The 19,193-nt window shown below is 37.1% G+C and overlaps 1 protein-coding gene across 4 annotated transcripts in view; it reads right to left on the reverse strand.

The window, feature by feature from the left end:
* Positions 1-5,672: 5,672 nt before the first annotated feature.
* USP45 (ubiquitin specific peptidase 45) overlaps positions 5,673-19,193 on the reverse strand; it is a 49,534-nt gene continuing 36,013 nt past the window's right edge. Inside the window, exons 10-18 of one of the 4 annotated variants that reach the window (XM_063389698.1) lie at positions 17,570-17,651; positions 16,504-16,595; positions 14,499-14,555; positions 13,015-13,158; positions 11,054-11,723; positions 9,297-9,394; positions 8,827-8,913; positions 8,237-8,390; positions 5,673-6,845 (exon numbers count right to left, since the gene is read on the reverse strand). In XM_063389698.1, the coding sequence (XP_063245768.1) occupies positions 6,712-6,845; positions 8,237-8,390; positions 8,827-8,913; positions 9,297-9,394; positions 11,054-11,723; positions 13,015-13,158; positions 14,499-14,555; positions 16,504-16,595; positions 17,570-17,651 (1,518 nt within the window). In that variant the 3' untranslated portion in view covers positions 5,673-6,711. Of the gene's footprint in view, positions 6,846-8,236; positions 8,391-8,826; positions 8,914-9,296; positions 9,395-11,053; positions 11,724-13,014; positions 13,159-14,498; positions 14,556-16,503; positions 16,596-17,569; positions 17,652-19,193 lie in introns of those variants that run through there. The other 3 variants (XM_063389699.1, XM_063389700.1, XM_063389701.1) reach the window with 3 other exon arrangements.

Consider the following 19,193-nt stretch of genomic DNA (forward strand, 5'->3'; position numbering starts at 1 on the left):
GGCCTGCCGCGGGCGGCTCTCCGGGGCAGCGCGGCGGCAGAGGGAGGCGGGACGTGCTCCTGCCCGGGAGCCCTGGGAAGCGGGCGAGATTCGCCTTCCCGCCTGCCGTAGCGTGAGGAGGCCCAGGGGAGGCTTATAGCTCCGTGGCCCCACAGGTAACTTCTAGTCACAGTGAGATCCGTGTTTCCAGTACGGGGTCGACATGAAGAAGTATATAAAGCTCAATCAAGCAGTATATAAAGTTGCATCAAGCAGTATATAAAGCTGGTAGCTACGCGTGTAAGGGGACAGGCTTTGGGCACTGGCCTCACACAGAAATACGTAATAACTTCTGTGTTGCACAGCATTCAAAGTCAGGCTAGTGTATGGCTATCAGGAGTGTTTGTGAAGCAGAACAATTCTCCAAGTAGTTTATTCTGAATATCCAAAATAATTTCTCTGAGTTCTACCTTGAATTTTTCCTTTTATTTTAAGGTACGAAGAAAAAACAATCACCTGCAGTAAACAGCTCCTCCTGTATCGGCGCTGTGGGCAGGGATTGAGTAATGCCATTCCTTTGTGTGGAGCAGAGGTTTCCATTAGCTGGCACATTTCTTACCGCTAGGATCACTGCCCTCCCTTCCTTCAGCGTCAGGGATGTAAATGCCGAAAACATCCACAGTCCCTCTGTGCACTGCTGAAAGTGATATTAATACCCACACGAACTAACAAAGTTAACCATTATAAATCTATAGAAAATTGAAGGATTCGAGAAACCTTTGTACTGATTTCAGTTTAAGATTTGTCAGTGTCACTTAGGCTAAATCTTAGTGTTGGCTGAAGCGTTCTAGATTTTCCCCTTTTTGTGTCACATGGAATGGCAGCATTGAGAATACTTTCCATGGGCAGAAATGTGAAAGTTTTGTCTAGGGTCGACTCACAGATGGAACTCTGGAGTGATGCTTATGGATGGACAAACTTCCAGCTGCTACTGAAACTGGGCATGTGAGGGAGTCCTACTCTTGGTCCTGGTCTTATCAAAGAATTACATAACTCAGTTCTTGTAAAGGAAACAAATTTATCTATGCCCTTTGCCACAGAGAGTAAGGCAGGGGAAACAAGAGATGTCCCATAAGTGTTCAAGGATATGGACTCATCTCTGGGGAGCTCTTCCACAGGCAGTGATGATGTGAGACAACACAAAAGAAAAAATACATGAATTCCAATGTACAACATACATCTTAAATAACAGTTTTCTAAACGCGTGGGTGTTTTATTTACACATTGTTCTAACAATAAATAACAGATGAAAAGACTAAATAAATAGATGACAAATGGAGCTGTTCTCTCAGAAACTTGTTAAAGCACCTTGGGTAGACTGGAAAACTGATCAGACTTGTGTTTGTTTTTTAAATACAGTCTGTATGTAAGACCCTGTTTATTTAGTAATATTTGGAATTAGAAATATGCAAATAAAATGTACCATGTATCAGCACTGTAGTCAAATTCTAAAAGTACTATTTGTTATTTAAATACCTGCAGAGTAGAGTCAGACTATGAGTTCAAATAGATGAAAAAAGGAAATCAATGAAAACTAGATGAAACTTTTTACATGCTTGATTTATAGCTCACAAGTATTTTGATTACTTGGATTGTCTTTTGTGTAAATGCAAGCACTCAGGAACATATCAGGGATTATCTCCATGCATAAACGACAGTAGAATCAGAACTCAACTTAGTGGAATGGCTAAATGGGGAATGGTGGCCTTTGACATGGTGGTTTCATTACAGAATACACTAAAATGATTCCCAGATTACACAGCTCAAAAGCAAAAAACCCCTAAACTAGCAAAGCAATGAGATAGTTGCTAAGAAGTCATAAACCCATTCAAAATAAACCCTCGTTTTCCTTTAAAACTAGTACTGCATCTTTACATTTTGTACTAGAAAAATATTGGAAGCTGCAATAGCTTTAAGAAACATTCTTGACACTTAAAAGTTCGTTTTTCTGCTGCTATCAATGAAGATGGAAATATTTATAACTTTATATATGTAGAATGTACACCAAGTAGTTTTGAAGTGGTTGCAATGCACTGCAATTGTTTTATTATAACATATAAATTCACTTAGACTTTCTGTGTAATGTTGTGCAAAGTGTTTTGACTTGCATGAACAGACATCCATTTGAAAATATATTTTATAATCTAATTTACAAAAAAATAGATTATGAATCATTTTGAATAATCACTTTCCCACAATTTCTGCAATTTGTTTATACACCAACAGGAGAGGCACGACAGCTACAACAGCTGGCAAAATGACAGCCTAAGACATGGTAAACAGACACAGAAGAAGCAATAGTCTGTTCTAAAATAATTAGACTGAAATGGTTCTACCAAAGAATAGTGGCATTTCTTTCACGTGGATATATAAATCTTTGTACAAATGCATAAATGTACACGGTACAGCAAAACAGAGTCCAGATACTGAAAACTAAGGAATATCAAAACTTTGTTTAATCAGGGCTGCTGTAAAGCTGTTTCCTGAGGTGTGCTACCACTTTTAATAAAAATTGAATTTGTTAATTTTGTTAACAGAAGAGTTGTATTTAAATGCTTTCTTTGTTCCCATCTAATTTGTTTCCATTTTAATACATTTAGAGTTTCTACTAAAGAAATTACTCCTTTCTTAGTTTGTCACCAATATGTTCAAATAAGATTTTTATAATGGGTTGAGAACGTAGGTGCATTAATTTCATGTCGCTTTATGATTCAGTTTGTGTTAGTATAAAAAAGAAGCGTACAGAGAAGCAAATGGTGAAGTTAAGTCATTTCAGCCTTTTAATGAATTTATAACCCACTCTCACCTGCTACCACTTGAAGCCATAGGCAAGAGCACTTCATTTGTACACACACAGGATGCAGATGGGAAAGGGGAGGAAGGTTTGGCAGACTGCATGGATTTAATTTTCTAAACAAAGGTGATTACAGTGTGTACATTTTGGGTGGCAAAGTTCAGGGTTTGTTTTTCCTTCACCCCTCTTTGTAGCCATCTCTTAGGAGAACAGACTAATGCAAACGTGGTGTCTGTACACATATTGTAGACAGGTTAGTATAACAAATCTCCCCATCACTTTTTGCCACTTTCAGTGTAAATGACATATAAATCCAAAGATAACAAAATTCTTTCTTATAATCTTTACTAACTCTAGCTGATGCAGTGGGCTTTGTTGATGCCTCTATTCTGGGGAAACTTGTAGGGGGTTCCAGTCAGGTACTTCCCATAGGTGAGGTTAACTTATAGATGAGTGAGGAACTATTTAATTTGAATCCTTTGTAATTGTTTTACAGGCACTCTCTTGTGACTGGTCAGCAGAGAGCTGCTCAGGAGTCCCAGCTATTCCATCTGTAGGCAGAGCCAGTGTGGTGGTGGGGACAGACCAGACCACAGCTACAGTAGCTCCCCCTGCAAGAGCTTTGCAAGAGTAAGTGATGAGATTGGGAACCACTATATTATGCTTAAGGATGAGTGAAAGCAAAGACATTGATACAGAGGCTTATGGAGACCCCAAAAACATAAAGAACAAATGGGGCTGATGAACAAAGCAGTGGTGCCCTTGTGAGAAGGGTGGGATGAAGGGAAAGCCATTTTGAAGCTATGCCACATGAAGACCCAGGTTACATTCTCAATGTGGGGGACCACAAAAATATGGTGAAGCTCTGTAAAGAGTATATGCTGTAGGAATGAAGAGATTTTTGGTTGGTAACATAAGACATTTTAAGAAGAGTCTTAAACTTTCAAGCTCTTCACCTAAAATCTTAAAATATACAGCTTTTCAATAGCATACACACATCTGGCAGTTGCAGGAAACTGCCAGTTCCTTGACTATAAAATCATATTTAACATTCTAGCACATGTAGGATGTATACTCTTGTTTTCTCAGAATGCTCTAAGCTTCTTTTCCAATTTCTGATAAAGTATTATAAGAAGTCTTCAGTATACACATTTATGTAGTTTCTTTAGAGCCAAACTTCACACAAAAAAACTCAAGTCTGTATAAAAGGCACTATGACTTGCATCTAAAATTGTGTGTGATGTCTTGCATTGGTCATCAGTATTTTCATTTTGAAGGCGTAACTTCACCTATTGCCTTCATTTTTAGAAAATGCTTCCTTCTATCTTATTTTCATACCTGTTCCTGACTCAAGGCTTACAGAGTTCCTACCAATACAGCTTTTTATTTCAACTCAGAACACCTCTTCCAGAAGCAACAGCAATGCCTATCCTCAATAAAGGCACTGGCTCTTTTTCACGGCACTTTGTCTCCATGTTCTACAAAATACCTGTAAATACAATTAAATGTTCTTTAGCCGTTAATGAGAAAATAATCCTGCCAGCATCTTTTACGGCATCCTAGGCACTTATATGTCCACTTGGGAAAATTTCAGCAAATGGTTTGCAAACTCCAGTTTAAAAGAAGCAAAGACCACCTCAGGAGTTTCCTGAAAATAGTATTAAAAGAAGTAACAGGTTAAGAACCTCATTCTATTTCTCTCCTAGTTGTGCAGTCTAGGGAAGTAGCTCTAGGCTAAAAAGTAGATTAATACAGATACTTAAATTCAGTAATTTTACAGAAGTCAGCAAAAGGGGGAACTTCAGGTGTCAGCTGTTCATTCTGTCAGCTGTAGGGTGGAGGATTCACTCCACCATCCTCCTAGCAAGATTGTGTCACACAAGTGACACTTAGTTGCCATCTGCTACAACTGTTGCCTGGGTCTAATTCTGAGTTTTGATCAGTTATATACAAGAGGAGAAGGGTGTGTGTAGGTGGATGAATGGTATGGGAAGATATGGAACAAAAAGAGAATTAAGGTATTTTAAACAACTCCCATCTAAACATTCTTTCTTTCTTTCTTACTTGGTTAAGATGTTGTTACCTGGAATACAGATGGTTAAAGCTGACTGTTTGGTTTCTCTGAGTTTTACTACTTTTGGGTAGATTGAGACAATTTTCATTTGTAGAACGAAAAAACACATGATTTTGGCCGAAACACATAGTCTAATTTTGACCTAAAAAGAGGACTTTTCCTTTGGAAAATACCATCCTGTGCAACCAGAGGCTAGCTCCATTATGACTATCAGTTGTATGGCCTAACAATCCCTAGTGCCTGCACAAGAATGTGCAAGTCATGTGGCTGTAAGACACACCTCAGCACTTTGAGCAAATGCAATTCTAGCAGGTTGTGGCATTTTCTTAAGCAAATGAGGGAATGCAAGTGGGATGAAGCTCTGAAACAGATGTAGAGAATAGGAGAGTCAGGCAGGTGGGTATGGGGTACAGACAGTAATAGGGACAGTATGTTTTTTCATTAAAAAACATTACCATAAATGAAAACAGTAAGCATATATTAACATTTTTTTCTCTACCAAAGAGCAAGTCATACAGGATGGAACTGTTACAGAAGTAATTTGTATTTAAGTAACTGCTTATTAAATAAATTATTAATTACCACATAACTTCAAGTTGTCATCAGGTCTTGACCTTAGAATGTATCTGTTACTCTCTAGGATGGAAATGAGGTATTACCAAAGGAAGTAACACCTCAAAACAAGGCAGTCAATCCACAGAAACCAGTTCTACCACTAGGACATCTACTGTCCCCCACTGCTGACAAAAGAAGTCCAGACATGTATCAGAGGGCAAAAGTCATCATTTACTGTTCAACTCACACACACAGTGCAAAAATAATTTATAGTTTATTACTCCTGTGAGAAAAGTATTCAGGAATAGATAAACAAGTTCATGTTTGGAACCAAAAGTAACAGAATTTACTGAATTACGCTTAAGCTCTGTATATACACAAGATTATATGCTGTACATTGTCATAATTGTGCAGTTGAAAAATTATTAAATACAGAAATTATTTGCATTTCTCTTTTCTAAAAGGTAAAATGAGCATTTCTATGGATGGATTTATGGTGTGTGTATATATCTTGGGGGATATACTTACGCACACCAAGTACATATTTATATTGAAACAGGAGTACATTGCTATACCGGTGCCAGTTGGAGACAACTGAAAGGGTACTGGGTATCTGAGGATTCACTGTCACTATTTAGAAGCCAAGCCATGTTTTCCCAATTATTCCCAGCTCTTCTCAAGAAAAGTGCACTGAAGCACTATCCAGACACAGCTGCTCCTACTCCATTCTGGGAAGACTCTGCTTTCCAATTACTAAACATGGAAGCAACACTATTTGATAGGCTCTTCTTTGCAGAAATCTTAACAGCTGACATCCAACCCAGCAATGGGAAGGGTCTGGACTGGATGAAAAGAAGCTGAACACTTTGTATTGTTACTGTACACCAGCAAATCCAGGCACTTAGCACTATCAGTATTTCTATTCTCAACTGTTCTAGAACTATGGGCGAAAGCTTATCTTTATTATAATCAAAAACAAACTTTCCCTAGACCTCAGTAGGACAGGACATCATCTTACATTCTAAGGGTACTGCATTTTAATGAACCCAGGAATTTTACATGTTTGGCAAAGTGCATACTTTAAGAAAATCATTAAGATATTTATAATAGCTTAACTGAACTTCAGAGTCAAAATATGATAAATTCTCTACAAGATAAAGGCACAATATTTACAGGTATTCTTACCACTGCAGCTTTAAATAAGATAAACTAAATAACACTACCATCTTTGAAATAAAACTGTTAAGAATTATAGTAATAATCTTTCATAAAAAAGTAGATATGCTTGTGCATTTAGTACTCTTGATTCTGGAACCATCTGAACATGGGCATCACTAACGTACACCCACTGTCCTCCTGATGCTCCCATGGCTTCTTTTAAACCTGAAATGCAGAAGCAAAAGACATTTTTTCTTGTGTTTCATGACATCATCAAGCAAATACAGTGGCTATTTCAAAAAGCAAGAGAAGCTTCTAACCTACAAGAATAATTGATTACTTACATACAGTCTGCTATTCAGTTTGAAACTTACATGTCAAAGAGCATTGTAAGAGAAACCGGGGGAAGACAGTGGATGCTGCCATGGCTTTTTACATATTTTTTTAGAAAACCTAAGACATTTCCAGTAGAGCTTGTTGAGTTCCATCAGTAAGTTATACTAGAACACAACCAGTTCTGGCATAGAAAAAGATCTTATTTTAAAAGCTGACCAGTGTGAAATTAAGGACATGAAAAGATCTAATCTGTTCTAATAATCATTGCAAGACAAGCGTAAGACTGAAGGAATCTTTGATTTCATGAATAATGTAAAAGATTGTCTTTCTGGGAAATGAGCTTCAAATGCAAAGTGATACTACATAGGATAGAAAGGGTAATGCTTGGTTCTCACTTTTCCCCAAGAAGGGAAACAGTAAATATATTTACATCACTTTGACAGCTTAACATATTAATGCTGCCACAACTTTTTGACTAACAGATTCTGTCCTGGGAGTTATTTCATTCTTGTCCTAGGGTGACTTTACGATGTTTGTATCCCCAATTATCTGTTCCGCATATCCATCAAGTAATAATAAGAAAAAACTGGTGTGCTGTTCTCAAAATGCCAACAGAAACCCTACACCAAACCTTGTATCTTCCATGAAAAAGATTCTTGCTGTTCACATTAAACCAGAGTATTCCAGATTTTTAAATACTAAAAATTTCCCAATCCTAAAATACATAAGATACATAAAATGCTCAAATATTCAGAAAATGTAATTTAATTTAATGTAATGGATTTGACTGGTGTACTAAACCATTTTCAGATACCAAATATGCCAAATAATTAATTTTTACCAGGCACAACTATCCATCTGGTTGTATTATTTTGAGTAGGAGAGGAAAGTTTCCCCTCAATTATCTGTTTAACAGCTGAATCAAAATTCCATTATTCACTCAGCTCTATATGGGATTAATAGCAGAAGTAGGATATTCACTGTGTGCAACAACAGCAAAAAAAAACCAAAACTAACAGAATCATAGGCTGGTTTGGGTTGGAAGGACCTTCAAATATCATCTAGTTCTAGCAGCTCTGCCATGGGCAGGGACCCCTTCCACCAGCCCAGACTGCTCAGAGCTCCATCCAGCCTGGCTTAGGGCACATGCTGGGATGGGGTTTCTACAATTTGTCTAAAAATCACAGATTATTCTCAGCTAAAAAATTATTTCCTATAAATCCCTATAGACAGTTACGTTTGGTTTACAGTAAAGGAAAGGAAGCTCTGTTTGTACATACCCAGAACAGTTTTAGTGGTAGAAATATGCTCTAGCAATTTCTTGGAGGATGTTCTGACTTTCACATACGCCGCATAATGACCACCTCTCATTGAGCCACTGTGCTCCACTATTCCATAAAGACTGTACAGCACTCTTGCACCATCCATAACGTTCTGCATTCCCAGAAACACAGAAAACAAAGGTGAGTTATTTCATGATGAATTTTACAGGCACATTAAGTAGCTATCAGCAGTATGATTCCAAAAGAGGCAAAGAGACATCCACAGCAAGATAGCTCTATTCCAAATACTCGGTAGTCTTACTAATTTAGTTGCCATAGAGGCAGTAATTCTTGTCCTTAATGCTGTTATATACATCAACATCACCAGGGCACCACAGCTTAACTAATACTAGCTAACATCTGTGATATTCTTGATATGAATGGGATTGCACACAGTTACTGTTCTGATCTCAGGACACAATTTGAAAAATTCGCTCTACAATTTAATTTAAAAAGGAGGAAATCATCATCATCTTCATCATCAATCCAATAGGTGGTCAGGACACCAACTGCTGAACTACAATAAAAATAAAGATTTGAAATGGTACCTTGCAAGATGCAGCACAAAATGGTGCTAAGTCTAAAATCAATGGGAAATCCACATGCCTGTTTACTTTCCGTAGACTCAAACCAGCCTTCAAAAGAAAAAAAAAAGACTGTAAAATAAATATTTTTACTAGGCAGCTTTTTAAAGCTAAGGTGTATCACTATACTATTAAAATTAACAAAATCCAAGAGTAAGATTTTAACTGATTTAAACTTTTTTGTTATGTTTGCAGTACAGTGTCTAATACACATAAGGGTGACAGACACATAAGAGGTTTCCCTGGATACATCAGGATGGCTAAATGCACTCTGAAGGTGTTAGGATAATCACAGCAAACATCAGCCTGTTTCAAACAGTGCTTCTATCAGGTCTCCATCTAGAAAGGCAGTATTGGGATCCGCAATGACATTTGAAGAATGGCTTGTCCACCAATGGGGCAGAGGAATATACAAGAGGGATTTAGCCTCTTACCTGGTGGAATCTTTTCAGGTGGAGAATAAGAATAGCAGGAACTGAAGAAATCAGCAATTGTTTCCGAGCATTTGTGTAGACACCTTCCATTTTCTTTTCTGTATTTATGAATATCAAAATAATTTGTAAAGTGAAGGCAGTCATATGGAATTTTTAAAGTACTTTCTAAACATCTAACAGATCTATGCTGTGATGTTTTTGTACTTGTTATATAGAACACAAGGGAAATTTTGTGCAGTAACAAAAATATTTTCCCATTTTTCTAGTTATTAATAACCATAATCTGCGAAATCTGAGCATTATTTCAGCCAGTCTTGTGCAAATCAGATCAGAAGCTGGAAGCCTGTCCACTATCTAGGTCAGCTTGCACACTGAGATACCTACATTGTCTGTTACTATAGTACCCAACTTTCCTGTTTAAACCTAAAATAAATGGATGATCCCTGGACAAAAACTGGAAGGCACAAGTCTCTATCTATGCTAATGTCCTAATCACTAAGAGTTTAGTTTTCCATCTCCAGTTCTTTCTAAATGACTACATACTTCATACTTATTTAAGAGAAAGGTCTGAGGAGGGCTGTCTATTCTGGAAGCTTCCCAACCTGCTGGCTTCAGCATACAGGATAGGAATATGTGGCCTCCAAACCCCCTATGGTGCAGAAGGCAAGGAACACAGGGCGCTCACCAAAAGCAGCACCATGAAAGCTCCACAGCAAAAGAGAACATGCCACTAGCATTTGCTTTTGCTGAAAAAAAAAATTTACTGATTTTATGTATGTTCAAAAGAAAATAGTTCATTTGAGGTATAATGGAGCATTTAATGTTTAATTGGGTGACCTCTTACATTTTTGGTTTTAGAACGAAAAAATAAATAATGATTAGTTGTGAATTGATTTTCCTTTTCCATGGTGCCCATGGAAACAAGGTGTTATTTATATAGCGCTTACAGTCTAATGATGATTAAAGGAATGATTATAAAATACAAATAATTTTTTGGAATTTACTCATGCTTAACTTGTATCTCTCCAGACATCTATAAATGCACAGCAAGCAGGCATTTTTTTGTTCTTATACAAACTCCCTTTACTGTATTTACAAATTATCAGAAGAGCCTAATTTTTTTATTCTTCTGAATTTCTATACATAAAAAAGCCCCAATCCTCCAGCCATTCTAAAATGTTCATTTTTCATTAAGTTGTTTTTCTTATTCAGTGAACTCTGATAGTGTGCTTGGGCTATACAAGCATCGAGGAAAACACTGTCACAAGCAGGTATTTCTTTCTCATTTCCACTCTTATAAATTTTTGGAATTTTTTTTCTCTCTTCACTACAACTCTCATTTTTGCCTTCTTTCCAGACAAATTACATTACTTCCCTAAGTATGTAAGCTACTGGGGCTGAGTACTACAGCATTTACTTCAAAGCTTCGAGGATTATAAGGAACAGAAACAGCAGCAAAGATTAGTATCGAGCAATGCACATACTGAGTTTACGGTCATCTCTAAATTCTTCATCTTGGATAGAATAAAGATGCAAAATGAATTCTATGATACATCTACGATTATGTTCTAATACAAAAACTATTCTTGTCGCCATTGCCTGATGAGGTTTTTAGTTGTTACAAGCAAGTTTTGCTTGGGGACACATTTTCTGTTTAACCACAGCAGGGAGGCCCGTGCTGGAGCAATGGAAGGGCAGCCAGCACACAGGCTTTGGGAGGCAATGCTGGAAATTGTCCAGAGGTACAAGCGCTTTACCTGTGGAGATGGTTTTCTTCTGATACTTCTGTTTCCTTTCTGTGCAGCTCTCACATAAAAGCTTGTTGTTCCCCATTAAGAGCTCTACAGAGGTGAACTGGTAAAGGCAGGACTGAACAGAACATTCCTTTGAGCTAGTTATGTAGCTTTGGGAAAGTGTCTGGAAAGCATTTTGAGGGTTTTGGGATAGTGAGGATTTGCCTACTGAGAACATGGAATTATTTGATAAACCTAATGCTGGATCTCCGCAGCTTGATTTTTTATCTTCATTTACAGAATCACAGAAGCTAAGCTTGGATATGGCACTGGAAATCATCTCCTCCTTGCTGTCGCTTGGCTTGCTGTGCGGCGTTTTAGGGTTTGGGTGGCTGACGTTCACACCAGACACGCTCCTGGGTGGGCTCAGAGCTGTTTGCTTAGAAGCACTTTCGCTTTCTGAGGCTTCACTGTCTGCATCAAAGCTGCTTTCGGAGCGGCTGGCTTCCTTCTCACTGCCCTCCGTCTGGCTTCCATTGACAGCTGCCTCCGCAGAGGGGTCTTTGGAGTACAGGACGCCAGAGCTACCTTCCAGCTCAAGCTTTTTGGCTTTTTCCTGCATGATAACAGGGCTTCTTTCTTCTTCCTTTGAGGAAGCTTTTCTGGCAAGCCGTCTCTCATGGTTCAATTGATTCTGTAAATTATGGCATTATTAATTCAGTAATAGAGGGGAGAAACAGGAAGCAGATTTGTAAGAGAACAAATCTTTTGAAACACGACAAATGCAAAGCAAATTATTGGGGGGGTTATATTGTTTTATATTCTCCATCTCTCATGTTTAAGACAGCTGATTTCCTTCAGATGTTTTTAAACTAACTTAGGATTAGAAACCTACATCCCAGTCAGCTAAGAGCCTAATACTTCCTGTGAGATGAATACTTTCCACAACTAATTACTTTCATTTTGTGACAGCTGTAGATGGCACATTTGAAGAGGTATTCACTTAATCTAATTTCAGCTTCTAAAAGGTTCTCAAGTTTAAGTTACTCCCTGGCCTCCCATGAGAGGCCTTAGTTGATGAGCAGCTCCAGAAAAAATTCAACTCACCTTGCAGGCACTTGTCATAGAATTAACTAAGGCATCCCTAGGAGGATGTTTGCTGATTTGAACAATACCTGAAGTTGACTTTTTTTAAATCAAGATTGCAAGAAGAAGAAAAAAGATTGCTTCGACAAAAAACTACTCCTATAGATTTAAAAAACCAAACACAAAGCTGCCATAATTTTAGGTGATTTGCAAGTGTTCATGACTCTTTCTTGCCTTCTTTTATTTGGCTACTTTCCAAAAGAAACTAGCAACTTTCCTTCCCTTTTTTCCCCCTTTATTTGAATTGGATCAAAATTCTAGCGGTACCAATGGAAATCCTTCCATTCATCTCTACGGTTTGAGTTTTAGACCTTTTCTTCTACAATAATCAGTTTCTGCACTACTTCTTTCCATCCTTTCCTTTGTTTCTTCCTCGTGTCCTTTTTCTACTTTTGTCTCATTCTCTTCTCCTATCATTATTTTATATTTTGTATTTCGTATGTTGTATGTTATATTTTGTATTTTATATGTTGTATTTTATACATTGTATTTTTTCTTCACATGTGTTTAATGTGTTAGGACCTGATTCAGGGGAGTTTTTATGGTACAGAGCACAGACCCTTGCAAGAGTTCCAAAAGCAACGTGAATTGAAACTAGCTTGCAGTTTTTTGTTTCCTTATAAACAAAACATTGTAACTGAAAACTAAATGGTTAACAATGACTATAATTTTTCACACTTGTAGTGATGACCTAAATATTTTAAAACGAGTCTATGTCAGCTATATGGATACTATAAAACCCCACTGACATGTGTCAAAATTCCCTAGAAATTCTCAGTCACCCTAAAAACTTGAGTTAACTCAGGATGACTGGTTAGTGTGAGTATTTAAGTTCTTACCTTATCTTTTGTTAAAGAGTGTTTCTTGACAATTTTGGGTTGATTATTCAGTGTACCGATAGGAGAACAATTATACTGACCAAGATCTGCCTCCTGTACACTTTTACTTTTACCTGTTCTTCCCAAGGGCACAGGTTTTGCAACCTAAGAAATTAGACAGGAAATTAGGAAAGACAACATGTCAATTTTGTATTCCTTTGCAAGCTACAGAAAAGATGAATGTAGGTGGATTTTTTCCTTTATTTTAGAAAATATCGACCTACATAAAACCCATTAAATGCCCCTGAATTGTGATATAAGGCTACTTTTGAATTTTTTTAAATCATAAACTCACTGTCAACGTCTCTGAAGGTTCAACTGAAAGCCACAAGGAGTAGGAATGATACAAAATTTCTGTATGTAATACAACACAAAATGGTCTATCCTACTATTGTATAAGCACATGCATAGCTATAGGAGATGTGACTTTATCGAAAGGGACACAGGTCCCCCTAAGTCAGTCCTTTGTGCAGCCTGTGACAACAGAGCTGCCACACCCCCCTCACGTAACTGGCAGCAGCACATGTCACCTGTAAAGTGCTGACTATAAAGTAATGCCCATTCTCAAGGAAGTGCAGAGACTGCTAAACACGCACAGAAATCACTCTCAAACAGAACCCACCAAGTTCCCTGGTTACACATGGGAGCCAGGAAGCACAAGGGCCCAGATACTCAAAATGCTCTTAAAGCCTTAACCCCCACAGGCATCTGCACTCAGTGCACCAACAAAAACAAAGAATTTGTTATGAAAAAAATGGTGTTTGGAGAAAAATACATTTTATACATTTAAGTAAATATTACATTAATTACTCTCCCTTAAATATAGATGAATATATGCAGGATAGAGGAAGAACTACTCCAAACCCACCCCCTCTACTCTCAAATGAAAAGCTCAAGTCCTGATAAAACAGCTTATGCCTTCAAAGGAACACAGTTACTCTGCAGCTAATGGAATCAATCCATGAAATGCTGAGAATGCCAGAATAAATAAATCCAAATATCCATTTTTAAAGTGTCTCATCCTGTAGGTAAACATCAGCCCAAAGGACTCAGGTTCTTTAGGTGCAAACCAATAGGTTAGAATCTGACTCTCTGGACCTCAAAAAAAGAAAAAGGAAACAAACAAACAAACAAACAAACAAGCAAACAAAAAAACCCACCCCAATTTATAACCATTCTATTTATATTCTGTGGGTTTAGATTGGTATTTGATACAAGTTTGGACTAATTTAAAGATATATGCAATTATGACACTTTATGCCTATATATATATATATAAGGAAAATCATATATTGAATAGATGGATAACAGTACATGTATTTATGGACAAGGTTACATTTTTAGGCCTGAAATCAAGACTATGTGTATATGGATAAATATCTTCATAAGGTATTAAAACAATCCACTGGAAGCAACAGTTACTTATTACATATTCTGTTTCTTACCCTCTCCTCTATTATAGGAAGTGAAAGATCAATGAAAGGTTCTTTTACTGTTGAAATCTTGAAGAAAAAGAGAAAATGCACTTAAACACAAAGAACAGTATATGGGTTTAGTACAAAGCTCCCTTTATTTAATCAATTTATTATCAAAAACTGTACAACAAGTTAATTACTTACAAAATATATGAAACTACAATGAAGAACTTCCCACTATTTTTTTTAAAAAATTGTTAAGTTAGCTCTAATTGTCTTTCTAACACCACACAAAGCTTCAGCATGTAGAGGTAAAGGGCAAGGCCATTAATCTGGGCATTAACTGACTTGAAGCAGTGTGGAGCTCACTTTCTCTGAGCTCCAGATGGATTTTCAAGGCACATGGGCCTCTGTGGTACCATTTTGCAGAAAGCTACCTTTTAGAGTTTCCTGATTCTGGACACTTCTACTCTTACACAACAAGGACTGGTTAATGACAGTTAAGTGACAGGTTCTAACATCATGCTCTCAGTTAAGATTAAATCAGTTTCACTGATTTTTACAAAAGCAATGTTAGATTTTTTGACACCATATACTAACTGGTAAAATAAATCCAATTACAGGGGAAAAGGGACTTGGAAAAAACCAACCTCTTTTTCTGTACTGAGGTTTCTTTTTGCCATGTATAAGCTGGAAATATCTTGCAAAGCATACCTAAAGACAATCTCTTTCAGCACTTTCCATCTGCCTTTATCACTAACTTCCTTAGGCTCTCTCCCTTGCTGTTCTCGAATTCCTTCCAAAACTGTCTTATCTTACCTCTGAAAAGACTGTGAAAAACAAAACCTTAAAAAAAAGAAGTAAAAGTCATGTTGTATATTTAATTCACAGTCATGCCATCAATTACTGTCACCATGTCCCTTTCTCCTGTATTCCACCTGTGACATTTACTATGGACTATTTTTACCTGTTGTGTGAGGGACTCAGGAATGTTAAGGTTCCAGTAAGGCAATAAATGAGATCAAAAGCAGGCAGCTCTGGTGACTGAGTGCCTGGTGAGCGATGTTCAAACAGGGGTTCCTCTAAAGTGCTGGTTTGCACGAAAAAACGTGTATCAAAAATATCTTGCCAGCGCAGGCAAAGGAAAATGAACACTAAACTCTTCCTCAAAGGGCTACAGCTAGCATATTCCCAAGTCCTGTGCAGGCAGAATATAAGAATCCAGCAAAAACAGATGAGACATGCAAAATACATACAACCTCTATTTTTAATATGGTCAAAGTTCTTCATTGGTACTAGTAGCACATTGAAGAGTAATCTGCACATCACACACAGGGAAGTTTACCTGGCACTGCAGGACTGTGCTTAATTTTTCAGATTGATTAATTTACTTAATCTCTATAATATGAAATAGAATGTTTTAAACCAAACACAAATGTAACATTCAATTAGAAAAGTCATGCAATTAAGATTTTTCTCTGTCAAACTTAAAAGAAAATTATAAGGATCATGGAAAGCATTTATGATGGAATGTCAGTAATATTAATTATGAAAGGAATATACTGTTCATTAGGGTTATTATGTTAATTATAAAAGATACTTCAAAGAAAAATAAGTAATTTTAGCATTTTCCCACTCATTCTAATTCAAAGTAATTTCCAATTTTCAGGTGTATCCCAGAAGAGCAGGCAGGAGGATTTATGTTTTAAAATAGGTGTTTCAAAAATATCAAATAACACAGGCACATAACACATATGATTATAGAATTTAGAACCTCCAGCCTTAAGTCAGATGTAAAATCAAGCCCAGTACTTGAATCCTTTTTGAATTCAAAGGATCCCTCTTCTTAGGTTTGGGAGGATAATGCTTTAAGGAAGGAATAAATCATTTCACATGAGAAACTTTCAATAAAGTCTTGTTTTTACAAACAAACAAACAAGTATAAAATTGGCAACACAATTTTATACTTTCAAGACAATGTAATCAAACCAGTATGTGATCTATTCCACATCAAACCAAATTCCAGAATACCTACATTTTCACATTCCTCACACATGACAGTGCTAGTCAATTCACCAACAAAGATCCTATCTATGAAGTTCATCTTCACACCCTCTCTTCCATATGCTGAAAAAACATTGCCTTTTTTAAATGTGAAAAATAAAACATCCAATGCCACACTATAAGTACAACAAAATTCTTTCCCAGATATATTATGAAAGCACAATTTTAAACATATTCAAAATGTTTTGAACACAATACAGTAACTAATACATCATATACTGTGTTATCTCAACATTTAAAAATATTTTAGTGAGGAGCTTCCCTTTTATCCTTCCCTTCCCCATCATCTGTAACAGAGTAATAATATAGTATCTCTTAAGAAGAAACTTTTTAAATCTCAGTTTTCTTTTGTATACATAAAACCGCTTTGCCTTGATATAGACACTGGGGTAAACAGAGAGATTATCACTCTTTCAAAATGGTTTTTGCAACTATAAAGATCTAAAACATGTAACAAAATCCTTTTCTAATACATCCTTCTGCCTTAACTTTTGCAGATTTGAGAAGGATAACTTACAAAACATCTTAATCATTAGGACTTCAATTAAAACAAAATCCCCCAAATAAAATGTACTGAATAAATAAACACATGCAAAAAAAAAGAATAAAACCTCTTCTCTTGAAAAATTGCCTTTTTTAGGAACAGCTGCCTATCTTGACTTTGTAATTGTATTTAGAGTATTCACAGTACCAGCCAACTGACAGAAATCAGTTTTATTTATGGAAAGTGGCCTCTCACTATAAAGCAATTATGACTACATAACAAATATAGAGTAGGCTATTTTAGAAAACGATATTAAATTCTACCTATTATTAAGAGATGGATTAACACTGGGGAGCCTTTCTCCTAGATACAGAGATGCAAGCCAGCACGTACTAAGCTCCCTACACTTCAGGTACACACTAGGCGGCACTAGAGTAACACAGAATAAAGTCTGGCCATTACAGCACTTCGGATCTCCTGTTTCCAATAGGCAGTTCTGCAGAAATTTAATGACTAGTGCAGTTTTAGAAGTTTTCAATAAAGAGTTGCATACCTTTGACTTTTCTTCTAGTTTCTTCATCTGCTGTCTTAGTCGTTGGGTTATTGAATGCTTTTAAGATACCAGTTTGTATACGCTAGAAGTAAAAAAAAAGTATTTTAAGGGTAAACATTCTACAAATTAGTCTTATATGATTAGACTTTATCTTCTTATTTCCATAAAATAAACGTAATTTTGTATTGTAAACTATTGTTATTATTCACTAACAATGTCAAAACTACATGAGCTTAACTTTAGTAGATATTCATCCAAAAATTTTCTTCCCTTAAAACGGAACCATCATAGGGAACGTCACAGGTTACCAAGAAATAATGAGATTTTCAGTGAACTAATGCTATCCATTTCTCCCACTGTGAATGGACTTATACTGATTGACTAGGATACAAAATACTTGGAAGGCAGCTAAGAGTCTTTCAGCAGCCACACTTCAGTGACTGCATTTGGGCAGTATTTTTACCCCTTATGCTTATTTTCTAGCACTGCCAGTTCCAGAGGTATGTTAGAAAACTTAGAAGAGAAAGAAACTTCTTACGAATCCATGTGAATGTTACGAATGTTTACTAAAAAAAAATCCTAAGAAAGACAGTTTTGAAAGAAGAATCAGAAAGAAGCAAATTCATTAATGAGTTGTAGTTGTCCCTCCAGACAGGGGGTGCTTCTCCCTGCTATTTCTCAACTGCCTGGAGGTGAAGAGATGTTGTATTCCTGGCAGTAGAATTGCACGGGCTGGTAGAAAAGCCCAACCTCTGACATGCTGCAGAGAGAGAAGCAGGAGGATGAATCAGGTCCCCTGACTCTAGCTAGCATGCATGACCTGTGCTCTCTCTTTTCCTGGCAAATGGCCTGTCTCTCTGATCCACAAACTCTACTAACGTAGTCTCCCTTGTGGGTGTGCAAAATACATTTGTAATTAAATACTGAAGTCACACTTAGAGCAAAGTACCATTCTAAGAGACAAATGGTGATACCAAACCTTCTGCAAGCAACTGAAACCCTCTGTCCTAACAGGAAAAGATTAATAAATGGCTCCAGTTTCCAGGCAGCAAAGCACACTTCGAAGCCACAGATCACTGCAGTATAAGGATGACAGACAGTGTCAGAGGTTTGGTTTCCAGTTCAGACACCCATCAGCCCAAGTCATACTCCGACCTTATGAGTATGTGACCTGGCTTGTGAATTAACTCCCGCTGCCCCGAGCTCAGCTTTGTTCATCTTAAAGCCAACAATATACTAAAAGGATTAATCAATAGGTAATTCATGAAGTTGAGCACCATAAATGGGTTTAGGGCCATAAGCAACCCTTTTGTTGGGATTAGCTCGTTGAACCATTTATTTAGGTCAAAGAAAGACATAGTCTTTGAATGGGCAGGGTGCTGTGGACAATGGCAGCAGACATTAATCAATTAGCAGCAGGGTTCAGCCACTTCAGGCCCCGGTGTGAAACCATCTCCAGCCCACATTGCTGGAGACAGTAGACACTATGTCATCTTTATTGTTGTATGGCCACGCTTTTAGCTTAAAAGTCCACTTGTGTACACTTTCTAACTTTTTTCTTCAGGAATATGAAAAAGTTCAGTACTGGTGTCAGGTACAAACACAGAATCACACAAGAGAGGTA

Source organism: Prinia subflava, chromosome 2 (assembly GCF_021018805.1).
Source record: "Prinia subflava isolate CZ2003 ecotype Zambia chromosome 2, Cam_Psub_1.2, whole genome shotgun sequence".
Lineage (NCBI taxonomy): Eukaryota > Metazoa > Chordata > Aves > Passeriformes > Cisticolidae > Prinia > Prinia subflava.